Source organism: Desmodus rotundus, chromosome 4, assembly GCF_022682495.2.
Source record: "Desmodus rotundus isolate HL8 chromosome 4, HLdesRot8A.1, whole genome shotgun sequence".
Classification (NCBI taxonomy): domain Eukaryota; kingdom Metazoa; phylum Chordata; class Mammalia; order Chiroptera; family Phyllostomidae; genus Desmodus; species Desmodus rotundus.
In genome coordinates this window covers 49,315,014-49,340,483 of record NC_071390.1, presented here as the reverse complement: position 1 = coordinate 49,340,483, position 25,470 = coordinate 49,315,014, and the positions used below count along the sequence as shown (strand labels likewise).

Here is a 25,470-nt window from a genome sequence, read left to right as displayed (position 1 = left end):
AGTGTGCCATTGAGAAAATCGTGTTAGGGCATAGTATCTAGGAGGCCATTTTTGAAATATAGATGTGTGTATGTGCTCGCCTATTAAAGGAATTAATATGAAATGTTAATTAAAAAAATAATTAATTGGAAAGGCCATATACCACTACATTAGCAGTGATAAATTCTAGATGGTGGGACATAGGTGATTTTATTTTATTTTTGCTCATTAATATTTTTTCATCTTCTAAATCAGATTTGCAGTGTTAAAGGGCCAGTGTCCTGTCACGACCTTGGTCCACAGAGGCCTGGTTCCAACTGGCAAGTGTTCACAGAATGGGTCAGACTAGGGGGAGGCTCTCACTCTCGAACGTACTGGGGTCACGGAGTTGTTTAATGAAACTGCTGCTGGTGGGTCTACCATGTGCCCAGCCCAGGGTGGTCCTGAGCCTGATGGACCTTGTGATCTAATTCAGGAGGTAAGACCATTCATTCATCCCTTCATCTGACTAATGGTTACTGAGTATCTGTGGGCACTGTGCTAGGTACTGACTGCATTTATAGGGGTGAACATTTTCCAGGCTGCAGATTTTTCACACCTTATACATGGTATAAGGTGTGATGAGAGTGTGGACCGGGACCCAGGGGACTGACGGAGGAAGGGGCCTTCGAGCTGGGACTCGAGGATCAGCAGGCCATTGGTGAATGGTGATGAGGGAATGGCCCGTGGACGAGGGGAGAGCTGAGGCTCCTCTTCCTGTCCAGGTGTGCCCAAGTCCAGATACCTGGCTTTCGTCCCCACTGAGCCATGTGGCCTTGGGAAGCTTATTTAACCTCTCCAAGTCTCAGATTCCCCATCCACAAAGTGAAAATCATTTCATATCCTCCTCTCCACACGCCAGCATCTTCCCCTCTTGTCAGGATGCTGCAAATGTAAACAACCTTCTTCAAGCTTTACCCAAAACCTGCAGGTTGGCTTCTTGGGCTTGTCGCTTGCCGGCTGGCCGCTCCAGGTCGTTGACTCTGCCAGCGTTGACAGTCTGGTGGTTCCGCTGCTCCTCCCTCTAAGCAGCTCAGACAACGTCAGCAGTTAAATCAGGGAAAAGGGATACACCAGTCCCGCTCTGTGCCTGTGAAGCCATCGCTGTCCTTCTGCAGGGCAGTGTGGAGAGCACCGCAGACCCTGCAGAGGCCAGCTCAGTGGCAGGTGTGGGAAGGCAAGCAGCGCTGCTGTCTCTAGGCCCAGAGTCACAGCGGTTTGCTGCAAGGCTGAGCTGCGGCTGGTCTGTGTCACACCAGCAAACCTCTGGCAGGGGCATCACAGGGAGACCCTCTTCCTGCTCTCATGAACACTGGCCACTCTGCAGGCCTCTTGGCTGAGACAAGTTCTCAGCAACACTCTAGTTCAACCCCCTCTGGAGAAACTGAGATCCCCAGTGGCAAGTGGGGAGATGGGGTGACAGCGGCTCTGAGGCTCAGCCCCCATCTTTGAAGTGCGGCTGTATTAATAGTTAAGGTTATGATGCCCTCAGCTTAGGGTCCAGCCCTTAACGTGTTGCTCAGTGAAAGCTGCCTGTTGTGATTACCTCCTGTTGTGATGCCTGTTGTGAAGAGAGCCTGGATGTGGCCTCGGCCTTGTGACTCAGTGTTGTGGATGAAGCACATAGGCTTTGGGATCAGAAACCACCCTGCCTCCACTACTTCCTGGCTTGGTGACCTTGGGCACTGTCAAAGAAAACCAGAGCTGAACAGTAGGTAGAGCAGTGAAAACAGATTTTATTCAGGGCTATTGCAATAACAGAAAAAAGACCTCAGTGTAGAAGCAGGCTCTACCGCGAACACAACAGGGGCACTTGGGAATTTATAGCCAAGGAGCAAGGCGGGGTGGGGGTGGGGTCGGTGGATAGAATACTACTAAGAGGAAAAACATCACGGGTAAGGGGAGATTCTGGCTAAGTGACCTCACAGGATTCTTGCTGAAGGCAGGTCAGGTGACCACACCTCCCCTGGGGATGATGAAGGAGAGGAACCTGATTAGATATCAAGGATGGTCCGATATGGAGGGCAGAGAGTTCTGACCAGCCCTACTCGCTGTCCTGCAACCAGCCTTCATGCTTGGGAAGCAGCTCCCAGCCAGGGCCCAGCCTAGTGGCTCCCTCCCAGCCGCCCAGAATGCCCTTTTGTGCCCGACATGTGTATGTGCCGGGTACGGTGTGACCCCTTAGGCATTCAGAGAAAGACTGCCCTCAGGAGTGTAAGAGTGTTCCCAGGGTGTGCGGGGCGCTGGGCCCCTGGTCTCATAAACAGAACCCAGTGCTCAGGGAGCTCTGAGCCAGGTCCCCCAAGGTAAGAAAGGAGGTCGAATTCTGGGGCAGGGCTTTGGCTCCCTGTTCACAGAACCCCGGGACTCTTGCGTGCCTCTCCTTTCTGGTCTAAGCGAGCGTCCTCTGTCTCCTCATCAGCCTGCCCGCCCAACAGCTGGGTGGTCTGGGCCGGAGATGCTTCCTCCCACTGTGCCTCAGTTTCCACGATTTGCATAGCTCCTGGCCCGCAACCCATGGAAATGGGTATGTCGAGGGTCCTTCTGGCTGGCTCCCTCAGCTCCCAGTGGAGGCCACATCTGGGGCTTCTGTGTGTGGCTGTGGGTGAGGGGCTTGGGAGCTGTAGTACTTTCAGGGGAGTCTGAGGCTCAAGCTGCTTCCCTTTCTACATGATCTTATACCCAGGTCACTCCAGAGGCGAACTCAGGCCAAGACGTTGCTGCCCAGTGTGGTGGCTGGCGGCCGCATGCTCAGAAGCTAGGGCATGTCCTCGGGGATCATGGTGGCGCTCCAGTGGTGTGTTTGGCACAGGCACCAGACTGGCAACAGGGAGCACGCCCCTCCGCTTGTCACATGTGTGCTGCTGGAGCCCTGTGCTGGCATGCTACATACAGTCACCTTGGTGATTTCTCATGGCCTCCCTGTGAGAGGGGCAGAGGGACCCCTGTTTCACAGGTGAGAAAGATGATGTTCAGGGACGCTGCCTAGGGCAACGCAGTCAACCACCGGAAAGGCCAGCTCTGCTCAGCAGCTTGGCCTCCTTTCCCTTCCCAGGACTGCAGGAAGGGAAGGGTGTTCACCTGAAGAAGATGGAGGTGGTGGGTGCTGGGCTATAAGTTTCATGAGTGTTGTCGTGGACAGGAAGGGACAGGTCTGTTCTGCACTGTGACCCAGAGCAGGATCGGGAGGCATGGAAGTTTCCGGAGCCAATCTGAGACTATCTCCAAGAAGCCCTTTTCCTCCAAGCAGATCAGCAAGGACATGCTTGTCACAGGGACCTCAGAGAGCTCAGAGGTTCTGCGACGCCTGCCATGTACCCCTCACTTCTGTTGGAGGTGGGGTTCCTGGGCTGTGTGGTGGGAGGGAGGTGTTCCTGGCTGGGGTGTCCAGAGAGCTGGGAGCATCCTGGTCAAGGAAGCCAGACACTCCTGGGCCCCAGGGAGCCCTGCCAGAAGACGGTTTTCTCTCTCCCATTACTGAGGGGCTCTGGGGGGATCCTTACAGCTGGTCGGTGGGAGGCATGCCAGGCTGCAGCGCCGTGTGGGCGGTGGTGCGAGGGGCACAGGTGCAGCAGCCAGCCAGCCCGTCTGCATGTTCTGGTTCCAGCACTTCCTAGCCGTGTGACCTTGGGCAAGATACCTAACCTCCCTGCTCTTCATTTTCCTCATTTATAAGATGGAGATAATAGTACTCAACTCACAGGGCTGTTGCAAGGATTAAAAAACTCAAAGAGCTTAAGTCAGCAAGCACTCAATACTTATTAAGTAAACAAACAAAAAAGCACTGTCAACAACAAAATTTGACCCAACACAGAGATCCCGAAGGCCCAGATCCCTGAGAACTCCCACCCTGCTGGGAACACCTTGGGCTGCAGCCCTGGGGAGAAGAGGCCCCTGGGAACTCCCTGGGTGCCGAGTCACCTGCCAATTCCTGCTGAAGCCCTTGGGTTGCTTTCTCCTGTCCCTCCGCCACCTGATCCAGCCGGGCAGGGATATTGTGGAGCTTGCAGCAAACCAGGACCAGCTCTGCCACTTAATAGCTGTGTACCCTTCAGTGTCAGTCTTTTCTGAAACTCAGTTTCCTCATCTGTAAAGTGGGCGGAGGGGCACTTTACAGATGAGCCGTGGTGGGCCGAGGAATGCTGCTCTACCCCCACGGCTGTAGGGAGAATCAGATGGAAGTGCTTATAAACTTGAGTGACACGTACATATGAGGAACTGTCCTGAGCTAGTGACCTCCCCTTCCCGTTCCCCAGAAGAGTTAGGGGGGTAAGTACATCCCAGTTAGCAAGCCAGGGGAGTGGGGATTCTTTACAAAGGGTAGAGAGCACAGCCTAGCGTGGGATCTCCTCACCCCCTTCCAGGCAGAACCCTCCCTAAAGGCCAGGGGCTCGGTGTCCAGTCACCCTGGAGGTGGGGGTGGGAAGGTCCAGGCAGCCTTCTTTGAAAGCCCTGGGGCAGCCCGGTGACTGGAGCTCCTGGCTGACTCGGCAGTTCCAGAGAGCCTTTAGACAAGTACGCACACGTAGCCTTTGCTGGAGCATTCAACCCTGCTCCTGGGCATACATCCTACGGCTGCACCCCCAAGCCCTTAAAGACAGATGGAGGCCACCTGGGTGCCCGTCCATCGCTGGCAGAGCAGAGAGGTAGAGGCGAGGCATGCAGCGTGGGGTTTAGGCAGCAGTCAAAAGCGCACAGCTCAGACGTACTCAGGGCCTTGTGGGTGAATTGGAGAATGTGGTTTAGTCATCACACCATTGGCATTGGCCACTGACACCATTCCCCACCGAAAGGAACCAGGACTTCCCGATGGCTGATCCCAGGACTGTGAAGGCTCGAGATGGGCCTTACTGGAAAGTAAGGAAGTGTGTCCGAAAACAGCCGGGGCGGGTCCAGAGTCGCCGGAGCCAGATGGAAGGGGCTCCTACTGGCCAAACCGGGGACAATTTGAGCACCAAGATTAAATTAAATACAGTAATGAATTGTAAGAAACAGGGGTCCCCATTGATAATATAAAGGTAGATGGGAGAGAAGGGAAGACTCTTGCTTAGAGTATTGCTGGAGTTGGAAAATTATCATTTTGTAACCAACATAAAGAGCAGATCAGGAGCCATCAATGGATGCTAAATCTGGGGCGGTGGGTGCTCAGCGTGGACGAGGAGCAGGATATTTGCACGCCGTTAAAGTGCACCCCACGTTTTGTTTCTCCATTCATCTGTTGGGGATATGTGGCCATTGTGAAGAGTGCCGCTGTGTGCATCTGTGAGTAAGTATTTCAGGACCTGCTTGCAATTCTCTCAGTGCTACCCAGGAGTGGAACTGTTGGGATGAAGAAAATCTATGTTCAACTCTATTTTTAGGACCCTTTTCTGCACGTGGTTGTAACACCCAGGGCTGGTGCCAGGAGCTGAGCCCAGGTACGGTGGGTGATGGAGAGCTGCTGCCACCAAGTGTCCATGTCTTCCTGTTCCATCATCCTTCCTGGCCCCGGGCCCCCTAATCTATCCCTCTCTCCCCCACAGATGTGCCCGTGGAGAAGCTGGCCGCCATGCCCGCCTTGCGCAGCATCAACCTCCGCTTCAACCCGCTGAGCGCCGAGGTGCGCGTTATCGCCCCGCCACTCATCAAGTTTGACATGCTCATGTCTCCAGAGGGCGCACGGGCCCCTCCACCTTAGGCCTCGCTCCTCATGCCCACCCAGCAAGGGACAAAGGCTACCTGGCCTGGCACCCTGAGGGGAGGGAGTCCCAGGGCCCATGGGAAGCCAAGCTTGGGGGCTGGGGATGGGTGGGCCGAGCAGTGCATGGTGGGAGGGGGTGCAGCGGTCCAGGATAGACAGCTTAGAGCAGTAGGGGGCCGTGGAATGCCCAGAGGGAGGAGGCCAGGTGCAGGCTATAGCCTGGACTCTGGGCATTCTTAGTCTCTGTGCTGACTGGGACAGACCCCCACCCTCTCTGAGTCTTATAATTTGGGGAAAGGGGTGGTGGCCGTGGGCCTTTGCCTCCTTTGGGCTCCTTGGGGGCTTTTTAGGAAACACAGGCCTCCAAGTTACCTTCAAATCCTCAGTACCTTCTGAGCTGTCAGCTGGGCATCGCTGAGCATTTTCTGGGCCCCTATGGGTTGAGGCCTTGCTTCTAGTACTGAGAGCCAGTGGTTGCCCTGAGAGGAATAAAAGACAACATGCATCTATTTATTGCTTTCTGAGAACCAACCCGCGGAGGCCCTTCACAGCACCCCACCCCCAGCCCCGTGGGTCCCCGGATTGGCGGGAGCCTGAACCAGGAGCTGTGGGAAAGCTGCTGAGGGTGCGGATGCTGCAGCAGGGCTGACAGTGTTTACAAAGGAGCCCGAGGACCACCAGGCCAGGAGACTGGGGAGCAGGTCAAGTGGGCTCTGTTCTTCCTCGTGGTTAAGAAATTGCTGGGGCAGGAAGTTCTGAGTGCACCCTCCCTCCCTTGGGAGTGACCAGCCATGCCTGGAGTGACCGGATGTACCTGCGTCACCCCTGGAGCTGCAGGAGAACGGCCCAGAGAGAAACAAAGCCGCGTGCGCCCGTGCCTCCCTCCACGCCGTCTCCCTCTGGCAGCAGTCTGGCGGCCTCGTTGTTGGTTCGTCCGGAGGCAGAAGGCGCTATGGACCGTTGGATTTGTAGCCAGCCAGCTCCCGGGCCGCCCCCCAGATCCCTGACAACCTAGTCATTTCTAGGCTCTCAACCCGGAGTCGAGGGTCTGGTCAGGCAAGAGGGTGACCTGCCATCCCTGTTTGCTCAGGACACAGGACTTTCAGTGCTAACACAGGCACAGGACCAGCAAACAGGGAAAACTGGTGGCTCTACTAGGTGAGGACATGGAGCTCTTGCTTCCTGTGTGGAGAACCCCTCACCTCCTGATCCTGTGGGTATCTACCCCCCCCCCCCCCCGCCCGCTGGCTCATCTGTGGAGCAAGCAGATCAGAGCCCACCTGGTCTGGACGTCGGTCTGAGTCTGTGGAAGACACTCAAGGCCCCAGAGCTTGGGGCAAAGCAGGCCACCCAGATTCTACATCCACGAACCAGTGGCCAGTCTTCCACAACTAGGGTTCAGCTGTTCAGATTTCAGACCACCACTCAGCACTAGCCCTTTCTCAGAACACTCCCATTTCCTTCCCCTTCCCCAGCCCTGAGGCTGCCCCTGCCCCGGCCTCCTGTCTGTTGGCCAGAAGCTGACAGGTTCATAGGTTGTGACCAAGCACTTGAGAACCTGGTGTCCCAGTCGATGCCTCGTTCACTCTGCTTATCTCCCAGGCCTGGTTGGCCAAGCTCCAGGAAAAGGGTTTTCAGGGTGCGGAGGCCCAGTGAGACCTCTAGGGCTACTGAGTTCATGGGGGACAAAGGAGGGCTGCAGTCTAGCCCAGCCTGGCCTGGCCCCACCCACTCAACCTGTGTGCCGGAGTGGGGTTTCTCCTTTTTGAAGAAGGGGTGCATTCTCCTGATATGCAAAAAGGCATTTCATGGCCAGAGCCTTGCAACTCAGTGTGGTCTGTGGCCCGGCAGCCTCCACCTCCTTGGGAGCTTGTTAGAAATGCAGGGCCCCAGGCCCGATCCCAGACCTCAGGAATCAGAGCCTACCGTCCAAAAGATCCCCAGGGGATTCCTACAAGCACTTTACTGTTTAAGAAGCAAGGGTCTGGGGTGGCCCTGGGGATGTCCTGGGGGTGAAGGGTGGAGTTTCTCAGCTTTCCCCCTCACCTAGTCTGCCCACCCCCCTCCATAAAGCAGCATCTCCCTCCCACCCACCCCCAGGCCTCTTAGATCTTTTCAGAGTCTGTGTGACACTCCCAGCTAAAGGAGTGACCTGGAGTCACCAGGAAATGAGGGCCAGGTTTGCCCGGCCCTCTGGCCTGCCTCTTTCTGGTTAACCTCGAATACCAAGCTGCTGCTTCCCCAGGTCCTCATCTCATGCCCTTAGAAGGAACTGTTTCTGGAAGCTGTTTTCTACTCTGCTTCAGGGGTTTGCCCTGGCCTCTCTGGGGAAGCTTGGGCCAACAGAGAGGCCCCCGTCAGAGCCCGCAGTGTGAGCCCTTAGCTTCAGTCTGCAATAAAGAATGCATTGGTTTCACCTGCCCGATGGGTGCATGATTCACTCTCACCGCGCATGCCTCCCGCAGCTTGGGGGTCAATCCTGCACCTGAGAAGAGGGGGGTGCCCCTCTGGGTGAAGGCTAGACTGAGACCATACGGAGTCCTGTCACAGATGGGCACAGGTGCAGCCCAGAGGAGCTGACGCATGCGCTGAAGCTCAGCTGCTGCAGACAGCTAAACGGCAGCCCTGCGGAGGACTGTGAACCTGGGAAAGGATGAAGGAACCTGTCGTCTCCCCACTTTCCCTCACTGATGCCAGAAATTACATCCTTAGCAATTCCTTCCTCAGGGTCCGTGGTTCTCAAAGAGGGGTCTCTGGACCCGCAGCACTGAAATCGCCAGGGAGCTGGTAAGACGTGCAAGCTCTCAGCCCACCCCAGATCCCCAGAATCAGGCACTCTGGGGCCCAGCACTCCTGGTTCAAGGTTCAAGTCAGTTTTTGTTTTCTAAACCCGAAAGGCCAACCTGAGTTTGCCTCGAGTTTTAGGTCCGACACTCCGGAATTCTTATTTAAGAAACACATAGAGCATAGTGGCTGGTACCAGGCGGTGCCTAGGCGTGATAGAGAGAAGAACGCATTCAAGCCCTGTGACAACCCTAGGGGTTAGGGTCGGGACAGACCCCTCTCCCTCTCTGGCCCCCTTGCCTGTCTATAAAGGGGAGGGGCTGCACAGGGAACACATGGCCAAGGTCAGACTTTAGTTGGCTGCCCCCAGGCAGCTGGCCACCTTTCCCAAGGGGCTTCAACACCTTCCTGACTCCGTGGAGACACCCAGCCTCCACCTTGAGCTGGAGAAGCCCTCACCACCACCACCCAGGGTGCAGGATGCTAGCCAGAAAGCTGCAGTCCGCAGTGTGCCCCCAGCCCCTCCTCACCAAGAAACTCGGTTTCTTGGGTTCTCTAGAGGAAAAGGTAAACTGGCAGAATGAGAACGTTCTGGTCCAGAGCGCTCCCATTTTATAGGCGGGTGCAGTGACTGGCCAAGGATGTGCGGGGAGCTCCTGGCAGAGCACACCCAATGGCCCAGGTTCCCTGGCTCAGGCCCCGAGTCCCTTCTGGGCCCTCGAAGAGTCTTGGTGTTGGGAGCTTGTCGCCGAGTGCTCCTGGCCTCTCCTCCTTGACCATGCTGCCCTACTCGTTCTGCGGGCATGAGTGAGACATTGGAACCCCCGCTTGTCATTTATAAGTGCAGATAACAACACTGGTCTACTTCCACAGGGAGAGCTCACTGATGACCATTTAAAGCATTTTGAAGGCAGTTTTCCCCAGAGGCTGGCTGAGGAGAGGGAGGGGCCCCTCCTGGCTCCCAGGTAGAGACCCTACCCCGGTCTAGACCTCAGTCTCTCTGCAGCCCCCCAGCCTCACTCTTCAAGAGGACAGCCCCTCCTTCCCTACCCTTCCATATCCCACCACCAAACAAATGCTGAGAACTCTGGCAGTGTGTGGGGGTCTGCTTTCCAGGGATGATACTGCCACCAGGCTGAGACCCCCTGACACTTCCCTGTGGATCCCGAGCCTTTTCAAGATGGTGGCTATGTCAGTGCCCTTCCTCACCCCAAAGATGCGCATGCGTTACCAGGGAGAGAGACCGGGGCTGCAGCTTTATGCCAGGCCTTCGCTCAGGCACCTGCAGCTTTCTCAGGCATCTCGGAACCCTGCTCCAGCTGTGCTGAGAGAATTGCATGTGAGAGGCCAGCACAGGCCTCGTACATGCCGTCTACACTCACCAAGCACCCGGGACCAGGAAGGATGCCGGGACATGAAACCTCCAAGGAGAAAGGCAGTCCTTCTGTGACCTCCTTCACTGCCCCCCAGGAACACTTGAAAATCACCCTCTACTTTTTCCCCCACTCTCTGTAGACCTGTCTCTAAGCAGGTGTCCACACTGATTTCAGTTGGCACAGGGGGCTCTTCTCCCTGCAGGGACCTTCTCAAACCCACTGCCCTCCCATCACCTGCTAGCACACAGCTTTTTAGAGGGAAATCAATTTCCAGGACGGTGGGGCTTTCTGTTCAAAGACTCCCTAGGCCACTGCTATTGGGGGTGGGGTAGGATGGGGAGCAGCTCCCCTAAAGATAAGGGGCCAGGCCAGAGCTTGGCCAGAATGGGCAGAGCAGGAAGACCTGAAGGGCAAGGAAGTGGTGGGGCTCTTCAAGGTGGACAGGGGTTGCTTCTGTGCCCTGGATGACAGCACCCTTTGTTTCTCAGATGTTCCCAGAGGGCCAAGAACCTTAGGACAGGCTGGGGTGGGGGCCAGTCCCCAGGAGTCCAGAGGAGTGTACTCGTCTTTCCTCCACTGTCCAGCTGTACAACACTGGGTAAGGCACCGGCATCAGCGGCTTTACCTGCAGAATGGGAGCAGTGGTTTCCTGTTTGTCTGAAAGGCTCGGGATCTGAGTTTCGGGGCTGGGAGGGCCCCAGCCTCCAGTACTTCCAGGTCGGGTGAACCTGGAAGAAGGCATAATCTGAAACAGGGCATTTCAGGGCCTCAGATTTCCTGGGAACCCTGTTGGAGTAAGGAAGGGAAGGAGAAGAGACACTTCTAAAAATCTGCATTGAAAGGTCTTTACCCAGTCTATATGTTTGGCCTTTACCCATAACTTTGGGGATAAGAAAGGGCATCATACTACTGGCACTTAATTTCTAATCCTCAGTGCAGCCTTGAGGGGAGGATTGTAAATCCCATTTTACAGATGGGGAAAATGAGGTTAGAGGCTGAGTGACTCACCCTGCGTCACATAGATACTAAATGGTGGGGGAAGAATTCGCACCCAGGTCTCTCTGCCTGTGGCACTGCCCAGCCTGGTGCCTCATGTAGCTGGGCACACTGTACAAAGGTTCTGATGGTAGAAGAAAGAAGTCTGTAGAAGAGGAAGCAGAAGAAAGAAAAAGACGTTCTGTCATCCAGAACTATTCAAATATTAATTAAAAAAAAGAGGGAGCGGGAGGAATTGACCACAAGCTTAAGTTTATGTGCTAGAATAACATGGCTGCTGAAGAAAAGGAAGAGAGAGGAAAGAAAGAGACAAACGAAGTGAGATTATCTTATTCAAAGCTCAGTGTCCAAATGAATATAGCTCCTACTTATTGAGCATCTACTATGTGCCAGGTACTGCTGTACGTGCTTTACTGCACGTACAACGGCGGCAGGTACTATTATTATCCCTATGTTGTAGATCAGAGGACACTGAGGCACAGAGGTTATAACTTGCCCACAGTCGCACACACAATAATGGCAGTGCTGGGCCATACGGGTTTACAGCAGTGTCCTGACCTCGGCATTGGTCGAGGGGGCTAGATAGGACCTGTCAGAGTTCTGGGTCCTCACCATCAGAGGGACTTCAAGAACTATGAGCACTTCCATAGGACGGTGGGCTCCGTGTAGGAATAACATGAGTAACTGACATTTATTGAGCACTCACTATGTGCCAGGCACTATGCCAAGTTCTTTAGATAGAGTAACTCCTTTAAGCTTCACAAACAACTCTTGGAGGTAGGTACTATTATTACCCCCATTTTACAGATGAAACAGAGGTAAGTCACAGAAAGAAAAAAGCCCTAAGAAACTCAGGTGTTTGTCCCTCAGAAGGACAGATGAGAGAGGGCGCCCTCCCTCCCTCCTGATCTCTGAAGGGCTGGCTGTCCTGGGGGAAGAGAGAGTAATCTGAGGGCATTAGGATTGGGGCACCTGCCCCAAGTCAGGGTTAGACTCTGACCTCCAAGGCCCTTCCAGCTCAGCAACTCAGCCAGGCACTCGAGCAGAGGAGGAGCTAGAGGGAGGAGATGAAGAAGCCTGATGTGACCGGTTTCCCAGAGTCCCCCTGAAATCACCCCCTGACCCCAGGAGAGGAAGGATGCTCCATTCAGTCTCCTTCATCTGCCTGGAACCTGAGATCTTCACCCATGTGATAAAATCTGTGGTGGTAGCTGTCTGGTGCCTGGCAGGGGCTGGAATGGTAGGGGGTAGAGGGTAGGAGGAAGGTGGCTTCCCATCTAGTCTAAGGGACCATCTGTTGAGCATCTACTATGTGCTGGGCAGAAAGTTTGACATCATCTCATCTGCTCCACTTGAAACCATTTGACAAACGCGGACACAGACCAGTGTTGGTAAGACACCTGCCCAAGGATGATCGTCTGCGGAGCGCCTGGGCGGAGGAATTCCCGGGGACCGGGACCGAGCACGCGTGGTCCCCACTCTCCGCAGAGCGCAGAGTTCACGGGGCGCTCCTCCTTTAGCCTTCCTGTGTGCTCACTTCTGCCTCTCATCCCCTTTTCAGGAGGGCCCCAGGGGCCTGGACGCCAGGCTGGGTGACAGCGGGGGGGGGGGGGGGGCAGACTGGGGTGGGACGACAAAGGGTGGGATCAAGGGCTGGGACGTAGGGGTACAGTTATTGGAAGTCGCTTCCAGGGCTTCCGTTGGCAGTGGGGTGTGTCCCCCACTTTGGAGACCTGACCTGTGTCTGCCGAAGAAGCGGCATCGGTTGGCGGGGAAAGGAGGGCAGGTGCAGGTGTGCCAGGTGTCAGGACAACTACGCAGAGCGGGCCCCCTCCCTCCCACCCGCCCTTAGGAGGCAGAGCCCCGCGGGTAGAAGCGCTGGGCAGGCGCCCTCAGCCCCGGATCCTGGCAGGCTGAGTCCGGTCTGAGGGGAGCGAAAGCCGGCGAAGGCCTGGGGCCGAGAGCTCACGCTCCCTTCCCTTCTCCGCGGCCGGGGACCCAGGGGCAGGGGAGCAGACTCCGCAAGCCAGCTCCCAGATTCTGCGGGCTCAGAGGGTCCCCGCTCCCTCCCACCACCGGATCGCGTCCCGGAGCACGCGGGAGCGGGCTGCAGGAGGGGTGAGCGACAGGGGACTGGGGCTGGATGGGGTGCTGACACTGGAGCAGTGAGCCGGGGGAAAAACAGTGCTTCTGATCACTGAGAGTGGTGCAGAGCCGGGCAACTGTGACTGTGTGTGCGCGCACGCGCGCGACAGGGACGAGAGAGACAGGGAGGGAGAAGGACCCAGAGTGCTTTGTAGTGTGTTCGTGCGTGTCTGTGCATTTGTGTGTGAGAGAGAGACAGAGAGACAGAGAGATAGAAAGGGAGAGAAAGACCTGGGGTCCCTCTGTGTCCTCCCTTATGCCGGGCCAGGGGATTATTTGAGACCAGGTGAGGACAGCTTGTGGCTGTTAGCTTTAGAGGAATTGTCACCGACTTTGCCTGCTTGAAGGGGAGGGAGTAGTGGGGGAGGTGGAATTCTAGACCAGATCTCCATACAGAGAGAATGTCTCTCCCTGGGGGAAAGGAGAGGTACCCGTGGGCCTGACCTCCAGGGCATTAGGGGACAGTGGCCCCATGCATAAGGCTGCTTGTTCCAAATTTACCACGTGGGGTGTCCAGGCCCCTCTTGCAGCCAGCACGAGCAAGGGAAACCATAGTTAGGCTAAGAAGCTGGAATACTGAGGACTGGTACACTGGCTTGCTGGCTGTCTTTGGGGTACTGCCTAAACCTCTCTGTGCCACGGGTTACCCAGCTGTCAGAAGAAGGAAGTTACTTTCAGCCGTCTTCATAGTGTGGAACAAATTCCTACCAGGAAGAGAAGGCTGCTGCAGGAGGTCATAAAATCCTGAATTCCAAAAGACACACCACTAACACTGCTAGCAAGGAAGAAAAAGGAGTTTTCCGAAACGTGTGTGGCTGCACTGCAGGTTTGCAGTGAGCGAGGGTTTGAAAAATCACACCTAACAGAGGCAGTTAGGAATGCACAGCCCAAGATGAATTTCGAAGATTGGTAGGATGTGTAAAAATAGCGTTAGCAAAGCACAGAAGCCCGAGTGACCAGAAGCTGGGGAAAATTGGCAAGGACAGAGCAAAGGGCTTTCAAAGTGTGGTAAGGAGAACAAGAAGGAATCTGCTTGGGGCTTGGGGCGTGTGGGGTCACCTTAACGCACAAGGCAAGGCAGAAAGAGCAGGGCACAGGCAATTTTACTTCCGATGGTGGAATAGGAATAAAGAGCTTACAGAGGAAACTGAAACCCCAAATAAGCGATTAAAAAGAAGGCATCAAGCCACAATTGAAGCCCAGACGAACAACATCCCAGGGACCTGCAGGCATTTGCCGATGTCATCATTGCCTTAGAGGAAATTACAGAGAATAAAGGAAGCGCCAGAAAACAGAAGATGGGAAAATGTCTGATTTTCCAAAAGGAGGGAAAAATAGCTTTAACCCCCCCCCCCGAACTGCTAAGATTAATATCAACCTCTATTAAAGTTCCAGAATAAATCATTAAACATGTAACAGACAATAAAGCAATCACACGTCTCAGCATTTTTTCGGAGGACACCCTGTACACTTGCAAAGATATATGAGAGCATTTTCATCACAGTGCAAAACCGGAAGCCTTCTAGACGTCCATAAATTAAGGAAGTTAAAGACCAGGCACACCTGCAACGGCCAATTATACAGACATTAAGAAATGTGTTTAGGATTTTATTTACTAGTATGAAAATATGTTCGTTGCCTACTGTGAATCACCAAAAAGAACAGGTTTTAAAACAGATGTCGTATGTTCCCCTTTATGCAAAATTACGTAGGCTTATCATTGTTTAAATCTGTAAAATACATGCAGAGAGACAGTCACTAACATCTGTGTTGGGTTCTCCTGCTTCTGAAAGCATTTTCTAAGACCAGGACTTGGGTACAAGGAGTTGATTTGGGAAGTGATGTGTGGAAGCAGAAGTCAGGAGACTGAGATGGGAGGGAGAAAAGGAAAGAAATGGGTGCATTAATGAGCTGGGTTTAGCTGTGGACAACTGGGGGTTCTATCCCTCTGGGGACCCTCTGAGAAAACTGCAGAATGCACCCGAGGTGTGCCCCAGGTGAGGTGGGGAGCTGACTGCTGTTTGCCCCTCCCTGCTGGCTGAAGGTTGCCCCACTCCTGCACTTTTAAGTGATTCCTGTTCGTGGCTTCAAGGACGGCAAAGCGGAGGGAGCCCCGGATGCAGGCCTGATGGGACGCTGGAGGTACGAGGAGCTGTCCACTCCAGCTAGAACCTCTGGGCTGAGAAGACGAGGCAGGAAGCATTGCAGGTGCATTGGCCATGGGTATTGTTTTATAATAAACACGCCATTTTTTATAAAAACAAAATTTCTTAAGGAGAAAAAAAATAATGTAGTGCTCATTAGGAGTTATATTAGTGATCATTAATAACAAATCACGCTAAACCTACCAAATTTCCTCTTTCAGACTGGGTTTCTGGGAGGTAGAAAGGTGAATTAGGAAATTTCAACAGGACACTACAGAGACCTTCCGTGAAAGCCCTGTGGGCTGGTGGAGAGACACAGAGACTGGGGAGCTGGGGGGCCGACAGCAGGCTTTCATTAATGGAGCCTAGAGGGCCCTCGGGCTCTGATCCTGACATGACATCAAATAACTTTGAGGGAAAATAAAAGTCATGCGTGTCAAATCTGTGGCTAAAAGCCGTAACACCCACACAACAACGAACTGTGGGGTGTTACGGGGGTTATCTCAACATGCTGGAATGCTGGATCGAAACCCAGAAAACGTAAGTGTAAGTGAAATGCAAAGTCCTGGATTGAGGTCCAAAGTAATCAATTTCATACAGTTCATTGGGAGAGATCTGGCTTATATTCTTAAGGAAAATTATTGAGCAAATCAAAATGGACTGACAGTAAGAAGGGCCTACAACCCCTCTCATTAAAAGGACCCTGGGAGCCCTGACCAGTGTGGCTTAGTTGGTTGGGCGTTGTCCCACAAAGCGAGAAATGAAAGGTCGCTGGTTCGATTCCTAGGTTGCTGGTTTGATTCCTGGTCTGGGCACATGCCTGGGTTGCGAGTTTGGTCCCCAGTTGGGTGCGTGCGAGAGACAACTGACTGATGTTTCTCTCCCTCTCTTTCTCCCTCCCTTCCACTCTCTCTAAAAATAAGTAAATGAAAATATTTTTGAAAATAATAGAGAACCTGGGAAGTTTGTGTGAAAAGAAAGTGGGCAGGGGAGATGATGCTGGGTTTAGCTGTGGACAACTGGGGGTTCTATCCAGGGTTTCATTCATTCTTGTTCTAGGTGGTTCCAGGGAACAGAACCAGGTCAGGTGGGCACAAGTTACAATAAGATAATTCAACTCACCTCAGGAAGACCTTGCTGTCACTTAGAGCTGGTCTAGAAGCTGTTTCCTCACTAGTTCTCACTACCCAGCTTGAGCAAGGGGGACTGACCTGGGAGCTGAGGGGGATTTCTTGGGTGGCTGGATCAAAAACTAGCCTGGAGGGTCTCTGAGGGTCTGGCAGCCTCCTCCCACCACCTGTGGACAGGCACTCTCGCATTCCGAGCTCCCCGTAGGGTTGCTGGGGCCAGCCAGGCAGCAGCCTCCATCGGGCCTTGCCCTGGCCTTGGCTGTGGTGCTGTGCTCTGTGACAAGTAGCAGAGGACAGCAAATCAGGCCCACTCCCTGCACCAGTCCCAGCCTGTCCCCAGCCTAGTAGACTTCCTTGCAGCCCCTGGCAGCCTTCACAGCTGCCTGCCCAGCTGCTTGCAGGGCCTCAGAACTCTGCGGCTGAGGGAGGCCCAGAGGCCGGGAGGATGTATGTTTGCACTGGCTGGAAGGGGGTATGGGGAAGAGCCCAAGGAGGAGAAGGAGGTCACTGGAAAGAAGAAGGGGAGAGGAGCAAGCCAGCTGGTCTCCCTCCAGCCCAGGACCCAGGAGCATCTTAGAAATTCAGGTGGGTCCTGCTTTAACACGCCTCTGGGAGTGCTTCCAGAGACACTGTGTCCTGTACTTTTCCATAAAGGGTGTCCTCACCCTGGAGCTGCCTATCCAGTGTGGGAGGGGGGCAGGGAGATAGCACCACACTCACCCCCTTTATCAGCTGGTAAAACTGGGCTTAGAAGGTACAGCTTGCTCCAGCCTGAACTACAGCAGGTCTGGCGACCCACATTCTGGAGACACTTGGGGCTACAGCCTCCACAGAGTCCAGCTATCCGGCTTTCTCCTGCAGACCGCCTGTCCTACACCTCTCCATCTATCTGGCTGGGAGGAGGGAACGGGAAAGGAGGCAGAGGCCAGGTATGTCCCGTGCAGTTTGTCCTGCTGCCAGCCGTGAGTCGAGGCAATAGTCCAGCAAGTGTTTCTGCTCCACTTGTTGCGTGGCCCATTCTATTGCAAAGACCCCAGGTTAGCAGAGCCAGGAAAGGCCCGGGTAAGCAGCTGCTAAGCCCTGATTTTACAAATGAAGAAACTGAGGCACAGAGAGTGGAATTGATAGCATAGCTATTTTTACTAATTTTACTTAAGATACAAACATAAAAGAATTAAATTCAGTGTCTGCTTCTCAAATGTCTTTTGTTATTGTCTCATTAATAACTGAAATTGCATTATTAGAGCTCTGCTTTTTCTGATTTAAGGTTTGACTCCCTTTGAAATGCAAATGCTGAATTCTGGCCAAGATGGAGGCATTGGTAGAAATGCTTCACTTCTTCGCACAACCAAAAGAAGGATAACAACCAATCTAAAAACAATAAACAACCAGAAGTACCAGAAATCAAACTTCATGGAACTCCCACAACCAAGGAGTTAAAGAAACATTCACCCAGACCGACAGCGCCCCAGCACAGCAAAGAGGGTTGCCCCGCCCCCCTACAACATAACAGGTGTGCCGAGACAAAGAAATGTGGCCCAAATAACAGAACAGATCAAAACTCCAGAAAAAGAGCTAAGCGAAGAGGAGATAGCCAACCTCTCTGATGCAGAGTTCAAAACGTTGGTAATCAGGATGCTCACAGAACTGATAGAGCTCAGTTGCAAAATGAGGAGACAAATGAAGGCTACCCAGAGTGAAATAAAGCAAAATGTGCAGGGAACCAACAGTGAAGGGAAAGAAACCAGGACTCAAATCAACGATTTGGAACAAAAGGAAGAAATAAATAAACACCCAAATGGAACAAGAATGAAGAAACAAGAATTCAAAAAAGTGAGAAGAGGCTTAGGAACCTCTGGGACAACTTTAAATGCTTTAACATCAGAATCATAGGGGTGCCAGAAGGAGAAGGACAAGAGCAAGAAGTTGAAAACTTATTTGAACGAATAATGAAGGACAACTTTCTCAATCTGGCAAAGGAAATAGACTTCCAGGAAGTCCAGGAAGCCCAGAGAGTCCCAAAGAAATTGGACCCAAAGAGGAACACACCAAGGCACATCATCATTAAGTTACACAAGATTAAAGGTAAAGAGAATCTTAAAAGCAGCAAGAGAAAAGGAGAAAGTTACAAAGGAGTTTCCATAAGACTGTCAGCTGATTTCTCAAAAGAAATCCTATAGGCAAGAAGGACTGGAAAGAAGTATTCGAAGTCATGAAAGGCAAGGACCTACATCCAAGATTGCTCTATCCAGCAAAGCTATCATTTAGAATGGAAGGGCAGATAAAGTGCTTCTCAGATAAGGTCAAGTTAAAGGAGTTTATCATCACCAAGCCCTTATTATATGAAATGTTAAAGGGACGTATCTAAGAAAAAGAAGATGGTCAAAAATATGAACAGTAAAATGACAAACTCACAACTATCAACAACGGAACCTAAAAATCAAAAACAAAAACTAAGCAAACAACCAGAACAGGAACAGAATCAGAGAAATGGAGATCACATGGAGGGCTTTCAGTGGGGAGAGGGGAGCATGGGGGGAAAAGGTACAGGAAATAAGAAACATAAATGGTAGGCACAAATAGACAGGGGGAGCGTAAGAATAGTATGGGAAATGGAGAACTCAAAGAACTTATATGTACGACCCATAGACATGAACTAAGGAGGGGAGTGCTGGAGGGTTGAGGGGTGCAGGGTGGAAGGGGCATAAAGGGGGAAAAATTGGGAAAACTGTAATAGCATAATCAATAAAATATACTTTAAAAAAAGAAATGTTTTTCTTTAACATGACTCAAGATAATTTTCCACACTGCTAGCCTTGCGACATTTAACATTTTTAACCTCAGCCCTCCTGACGCAACAGCGCCCACCCCCAGCCGGTACGTTTCTTGCCAGCACGTTAACAGTGAATACCTCTGGGTATTAACAGGAATTTTTAGAAATTCTTAGAAAAGAATTCTTAGAAAAGAATGATAGCATCATAAACAACCAAAAAATACTATGAGGAAGAAAATCGTAAGTTATAATGAAACAGAAAAAGAAAACCAAAAGGAAGATCTGTACTTATTCAAGGATCTTAATTCCAATTTATGGAAGCCCCACTGTGCTCCAGAAACCTTGTACGTGTTTAACCTGTTGTACATCATTTTTGCAACACAGGTGACAAATTAATTTCCTTCTCAGGCAGAAGGGAGTTGGAATCCTTGGGAAGTCATGTTTGAACGTGTTTTTTGGTGGCGTTTAAAAGTGTCCAGTTGACTGAAGGTCTGGTCACACTCGTGTCGGCAGTAGGGCCTGAGGTCCGTGTGGGCGTGCAGGTGGACGTGGAGGTTCCCTCTGTGGCTGAAACATTTGTGACAGACTTCGCATGGATAAGGCTTACTCCCTCGTGTGGACTTCTCATGACCGTGCAGCGTGGAGTCGTGGGCGAACGACCTCTGACAGATCTTACAGCTGGATGGCTTCTTGCCGATGTGGATTCTCTGGTGAACTCAGAGATCCGAAGGCTGAATGAACCTCTTGGGACAAAACTGGCACCTAAAGGGTCTCTCTCCTGTGTATGTCCTCTGGTGAATAGTTAACTGAGATTCAGAATTAAATCTTTCCTTGAAATCTGCAAAAAAAAAAAAAAAAAGAAAGAAAGAAATGCAAATGACAAAAACAGACATAGCACTTTTTGTTATTTGTCATTTCCTCATCCACTCGAACAAGTTAAAAGAAGATCCTGCTAGGAAGGGGGAGGCAGAGACATGAATAGCTTGGAACAAGGATGCTGAGGCTCCATGTAGTGATGCTTGCTCGGGAAGCAATGGGCGGGGGAAGAATGGATCCAAAGGAGCTTAGGTGTTCACTTCCCTTACTTCTTGGTTGAGCTCTGAGTGGCCTGGCTCTGTCTCTGGCCACTGTGTGCCCGCTTCTTCAGGAAAGGCTTCAGATGACTCAGGCAGCATCTGCGGCGTCAACTTTGTAGCCGGAGCCTCCCTGGAAAGGCAAGGCTCCCCCCAACTCAAGGATCCCCAGTCACTGCAAATGGACACTGGAGGTTTTTATAGGTGACCTGATGACACCCAGAGAGGATGAGGAAATGGTTGGAGGCGGCAGGGCCTGAGCAGGGGCTCGAGCTCAGACTCAGTCACGTGGCTGACGTGGCAGACCCTGCATCTCGGAGCCCAGACAAACTGCCTTCACGTTCTAACAGCAAGTCCCTTTGTCTTTGAGCTTTGCTTTTGCTAGCTGTGAAATAAAAATAATTCTCCTTTTTTGGGTCAGAGGGAGCTTTTTTTGTTTTTTTAATTAAAATTTTTTTCAATTATACGTTGCATTCAATATTATTTTCTATTAGTGGTTAGACATCATATACTTTACAAAGTGCCCCTGTGATATTTCCAGTAGCCAACTGGCACCATACACGGTAAGTACAAAATTACTGACTGCGTTTCCCATGCTGTACTTTCCATCCCCGTGATTATTTTGTAACTACCCATCTGTGCTTCTAGATAGCTTGGTGCCGTACAAAAAGCACTTCAACGATCATGAAAACAGCATATATCAGAGCCTATGGAAAAAAACTAGAGCAATGCTCGGGTTAAAATCCATTACCTTCAGGACCCATGTTAACTGCCAACATTCGTTAGTCATCTACCTGTTCTAGGCCCTGTGCAGACAGCGGGGGGCATTCTGAGCAGAATTAGGCTTGGCTCCTGCCACTGCAGCATCTCTGGCTTAGTGGAAGGGAACAGTTCGCTGCACACAAAGGAGGAAACTGAATGTGGCCAGTGCTGTAGGTAGACCCAGAGGAAGCAGACGGTCCTAGAACCCAGAAAGGGCCCCCCAAGGGGTCTGCTTAGCCTCACCTAGAGCAAGAGAGAGGAAAATCTCCTCCTCTCCCCCCTCTCCTTTTAAATCTCGTCTACCCTATTTTCTAAGGCCTGGCATTCCTTTAAATGTGCTGAGAATATCTGCTTACCACGTGAGTAAAGAGCAAGCCAGGAACTTCAGTTTTCACTGAGAGGTAGGGAACTTGCATCAGAACCTTTCCTGAATACAGGTTTTAGTGGGTAAAACAGAAAACCGGAGACTTGCTGGAGGAAGCGAAGAGAAATGGGAAGATTTCAGAGGTGGGGAAAGGAACGTGTAAGAAGAGGCCTGTTCAGAGTTCCTGTTGGCTGTTGCAGGAACTCCCCATCCCCCAGCCTTTGGCTTTGGCCAACCCAAATGACTGTGGGAAGGCCCACTGGCTCTTAGTCACCAAGAAGGAACTGGGCTTGCCAAATCCATGTTGCTGGCATAGGGTGCCTGCAATGGGGCACACTTGCACTCCTAGCCCAAAGGGGCAGAAGAGAGAGGTCACCAGCCTCAGGAAGCCTCCTTCAGCAGGGGTCCTCCTGCACACCCACCTTTCACTCTCCTGAGCGGCCCCTACACAGGTCTTTTCCCAGACTGGCTTCCTTGGGAACAACTCCCAGTGAACTGGAACCTCACTGTGACTCTTCGGTCCCCTGTGGCTGCCTGGCAGATGCTAATTCTGCCAACAAGCACTTGTTCTGTCTGTGAGGCTCTTTATAATTTTCTCTGAGAGCCACGGAGCCTGGTAACAACCCCATGCAGTAGGGAGGTGAAGCACCCAAGTCATCCGTTTCTGAACGCCAAGGAGGACCCGGAGATTCAGTGGATCTCCCGGTTCACACAGGATTACCGAGGGTGGCCTGGGGAATCAGGGGCCCATCATCCGCCCCCGGGGCCACCTGAAACTAATCAACCCTGCAAAAACTGTGCAAAAGCAGCTTTAAGATAAGTCCCCAGGCATCTCCTTCAAATTAAGTTGCCTCCTCCAAGACCATCTTAAAAATTCTTTTATTGTTATTATATTACAGTTGTTCCAGTTTTACCCCCTTTGCCGTCATCCTCCGCCCAGTCCACCCCACATTCTCAAAGTCACTCCCCACACTTGCCCATGTCCATGGGCAAGACCATCTTTGATACAAGTTCTGAAGTCACCGCTACTGGTCCAACTCTCAAGGCCATGTCTTCTACCTCCTTTCCCGTCTGTACCAGCACATTCTCTGTAGAAGACATGGCCTCTTAGAGGCAGCAGAAAGAAATTTCTAGCCTGGGGCGCAGGAATCTTGGGGCCCTAGGGTGCTGTCCCTACCCCTTCCACCTCTTCCTGGGGCTCTGAACTGGACTCTGCAGACCCTCAGCAGGCCCAAGGATGATCTACTTTGGTCACCTTGTTGTAGTGAAGACACTGGGGGACAAGTAACAGAAACTGGCTCTGACTAACTTGACCAACAATGGGAATTTGCTGGAAGAGGAAGGGTAGGTCATCCAGTGGAAGGAAAAGCTGTGTGACTAGGACCAGAGTCAAATCTGAAGCAGAGAGGTCAGATTGTCCACCCTTTGGGCGGGGGCGGGTGCAGCCCCATGACTGACAATCTCTGGAAAGTTGCACGCAATGGGAAGAGCTGACTCCCCAAGAAAAAATCACAATGCTAGAAGTGATCATGGGTGCAAGGTGGGCCACAACCCAAATAAATTCCCACTCTTTCCCTGAGAGTGTGTGAAAGACCTCCAGTGCACTTCTGGGAGGGGATCTGAAGCTTTTAAAGACTGTAAATTCTGTGTAGAAAGACACCATTTCAGGACAGAGCCTTGGAAAGCATCTGGGAAATAAATTCAAATGCATTAGGATTTCAAAGAGTTTGGTGACCCCTAAAATATTAAGTATCACTACACCCAACTGTAAGCTCCTGGAGGTCAGGGACTGTATAATTAAGTGGTTCTCGGATCTGGCTATATTTGGAAATCACCAGGGGAGCTTTTAAGAGAAATACCAGTGCCTGGACCCCGCATCCCCAAGAAACTCTCATTCAGTGTGTGTGTCGGGGGACCATTGTGTCCTGTGTTATTAAAAGACATGTGTTTTTTTTATCCTCACCTGAGTACACTTTCATTTTGCTTTTTTAGAGAGAAAGAGGAAGGGAGAGAGAGAAACATTGGTGCAAGAGAAGCAACGACTGATCGCCTTCATGTGCCCCCAGACCAGGGATCCACGCTGGGACCTCAGATCATATGGGTCTGGATTGAGGGGGGAGGACCCCCAACCTAGGTATGTGCCGTGACCTGGAATCGAACCTGCAACCTTGTAGTTACTGGATGATGCTCAACCACTGAGCCACACCAGCCAGGGCAAAGCCACATGATTTTTATATGAGTCAGAGTTTTAGAACCACCGATGTGGTCAGCTTTTAAATCACATTTATCAGAACTTCCTTCTGATTAGAAAGGTCAAAGTGCAGGTTAATGAAAAGGAAAGTAAAAGTTACTTGAAACAGCCCTGTGGGCAATCGTGTACACGCAGGTACTCACTTTATACGGAATGCAGATTTACGATGCAGGGACCACTATTTCGTAACTATTACTATCCACGGTCCGAGTTTCCCCCACACCATTCGATCTCCTTCTGTTCCCTAGGAACTTTTCCTGGAAGTGAAACGTCCAGCTGTGAGGGCAGGTCCCTTGTCAGGCACTGGATGGATGGGGCCCAATTTTGAAGGCTGAGCTGCCTTGTGCCCCCTGTGCCCCCCAACAGTGCACAGCCACGCTTGGCCCTCACTGGGCGTGTTTTACCTCTGACAATCTAACGGATGAAAAGGTTACCTGCTGTTCTATTAAAATTGCATTTCTTCGATTACAAGTGAACTTGAACTTTTTCTGTTACATGTTCATTAGCCATCTGTGTTTTCTGCCTTGTGCTCTCAGCAGCCTCTCGTGTCAGGCCCTTCAGCATGTCCCCAGGGCCTCTGGGCCAGGCTGGGTCCACCTAGGTGGCTCGGAGGAAGTGGATGTTGAATGGTGACCCCCAGGTCTCGAGGCTGGGGCTGAGGTCCCCAGTGGTACCAGGACAGGCAAGCCAGCGGTGAGAACTAGGTGAGGTCACTGGTGTGAGGGCTGTGAACTCGGGGAGATACCCAGACTGATTCGGGGCTCGGGGCATTCATTTCGGTCTTGTTCTCTCTTGCACACATTGGCACAGCAGGAAGGCCCAGACCCAGAGCATCGTAAAAATATCACCCTCGCATCCACGGTGTCATTTAACAGGCGGTACGGCTGCTACTGAGCGGACACCCGCTAGGTGCCCTGCACCCGGCGCTCTCCGAGTTCTTTTTACACATTACTATCTGATTAACTCCTCACCACACCCCCCTTTTCAGTAAGTGTGAACTTTCCTTCATTGTACCAGTGAGAACTCTGGTTTCCAGGGAGGTGACACAGCCTGCCCAAGGTCGCAGCCAGAAATTGTGTCTCCATTTAGAGAGGAGAACTCTGAGAGCCCACAGAGGTGAGGGGGCCTCTCAGCCGGCTCAGGCTGCTGTGACAGAGCACCACAGACTGGAGGCTTATGAAGAACAGAAATGTATTATTTTAATCATTTTTTATTGTTATTCTATTACAGTTGTCCCAGTTTCCCCCTTTTGCCCTCCTCCGCCTGTCCCATCCCCTGCTCCCACGGTCCATTCCCACACTGTTGGACATGTCTATGGGAAGAACAGAAATTTCTTGCTCACAGTTGTGGAGGCTGGGAAGTCCCAGATCAAGGCGCCAACAGATCGGGGGCCTCCTCCTGGTTCACACACGGCTGTCTTTTGTCGTGTTCTGGCTCCGCAGAAGGAAAGGGAGCCCCCCGGGCCTCTTTCATAAGGGCACCAGTCCTGTTCACCAGGGTCAATGCATTAAAACAGAGGTAGCTGGGTTTCTGATTCCCTAGATCACAGGTGAGGCCTAAGAATTTCCGTTTGTAACAAGTTCTAGGTGATGTTGTTGAGAACCAGTGCACTCCGTCTCCCATCTTCTCTCTGGCTTTAGCTTTCAGTGGCCTGGAGCTTGGTCTCTGAGTGCCCTGAAGGCAAACACTGTTATATCCTGAGACCTCCAGGAAGCTCCCCCAGTTGGGGAAATGGCTTCAGCAGATGAAATTTCCATAGCCTAACAAGGGCGCCAGACAGATCCCAGAAAGGACAAGTCTAGGGTGTTAACAGGTCTCAGGCTTCTGGCGTGGAGCCCAGGTGGGACAGGAGGCCTGCCTGCCTCCACTCCATCTCACCCCCAGCCAGGAGTAGGGAGTTTTTCCTCCTCGAGGAAGGGTCAGTCTACAATGCTGGGAACTGGCCTAAGTGTGAAGACCGAAGCCCAGGCTCAG

General features: G+C 52.1%; 1 protein-coding gene across 3 annotated transcripts in view; it reads left to right on the top strand.

The window, feature by feature from the left end:
- LRRC20 (leucine rich repeat containing 20) overlaps window positions 1–8,118 on the top strand; it is a 72,285-nt gene extending 64,167 nt beyond the window's left edge. For 2 of the 3 annotated variants that reach the window (XM_024561415.3, XM_045196145.2), the window contains exon 5: window positions 5,541–8,118. In XM_024561415.3, the coding sequence (XP_024417183.1) occupies window positions 5,541–5,695 (155 nt within the window). In that variant the 3' untranslated portion in view covers window positions 5,696–8,118. Of the gene's footprint in view, window positions 1–5,378; window positions 5,521–5,540 lie in introns of those variants that run through there. The other variant, XM_071221230.1, reaches the window with a different exon arrangement.
- The last annotated feature ends 17,352 nt before the right edge of the window (window positions 8,119–25,470 follow it).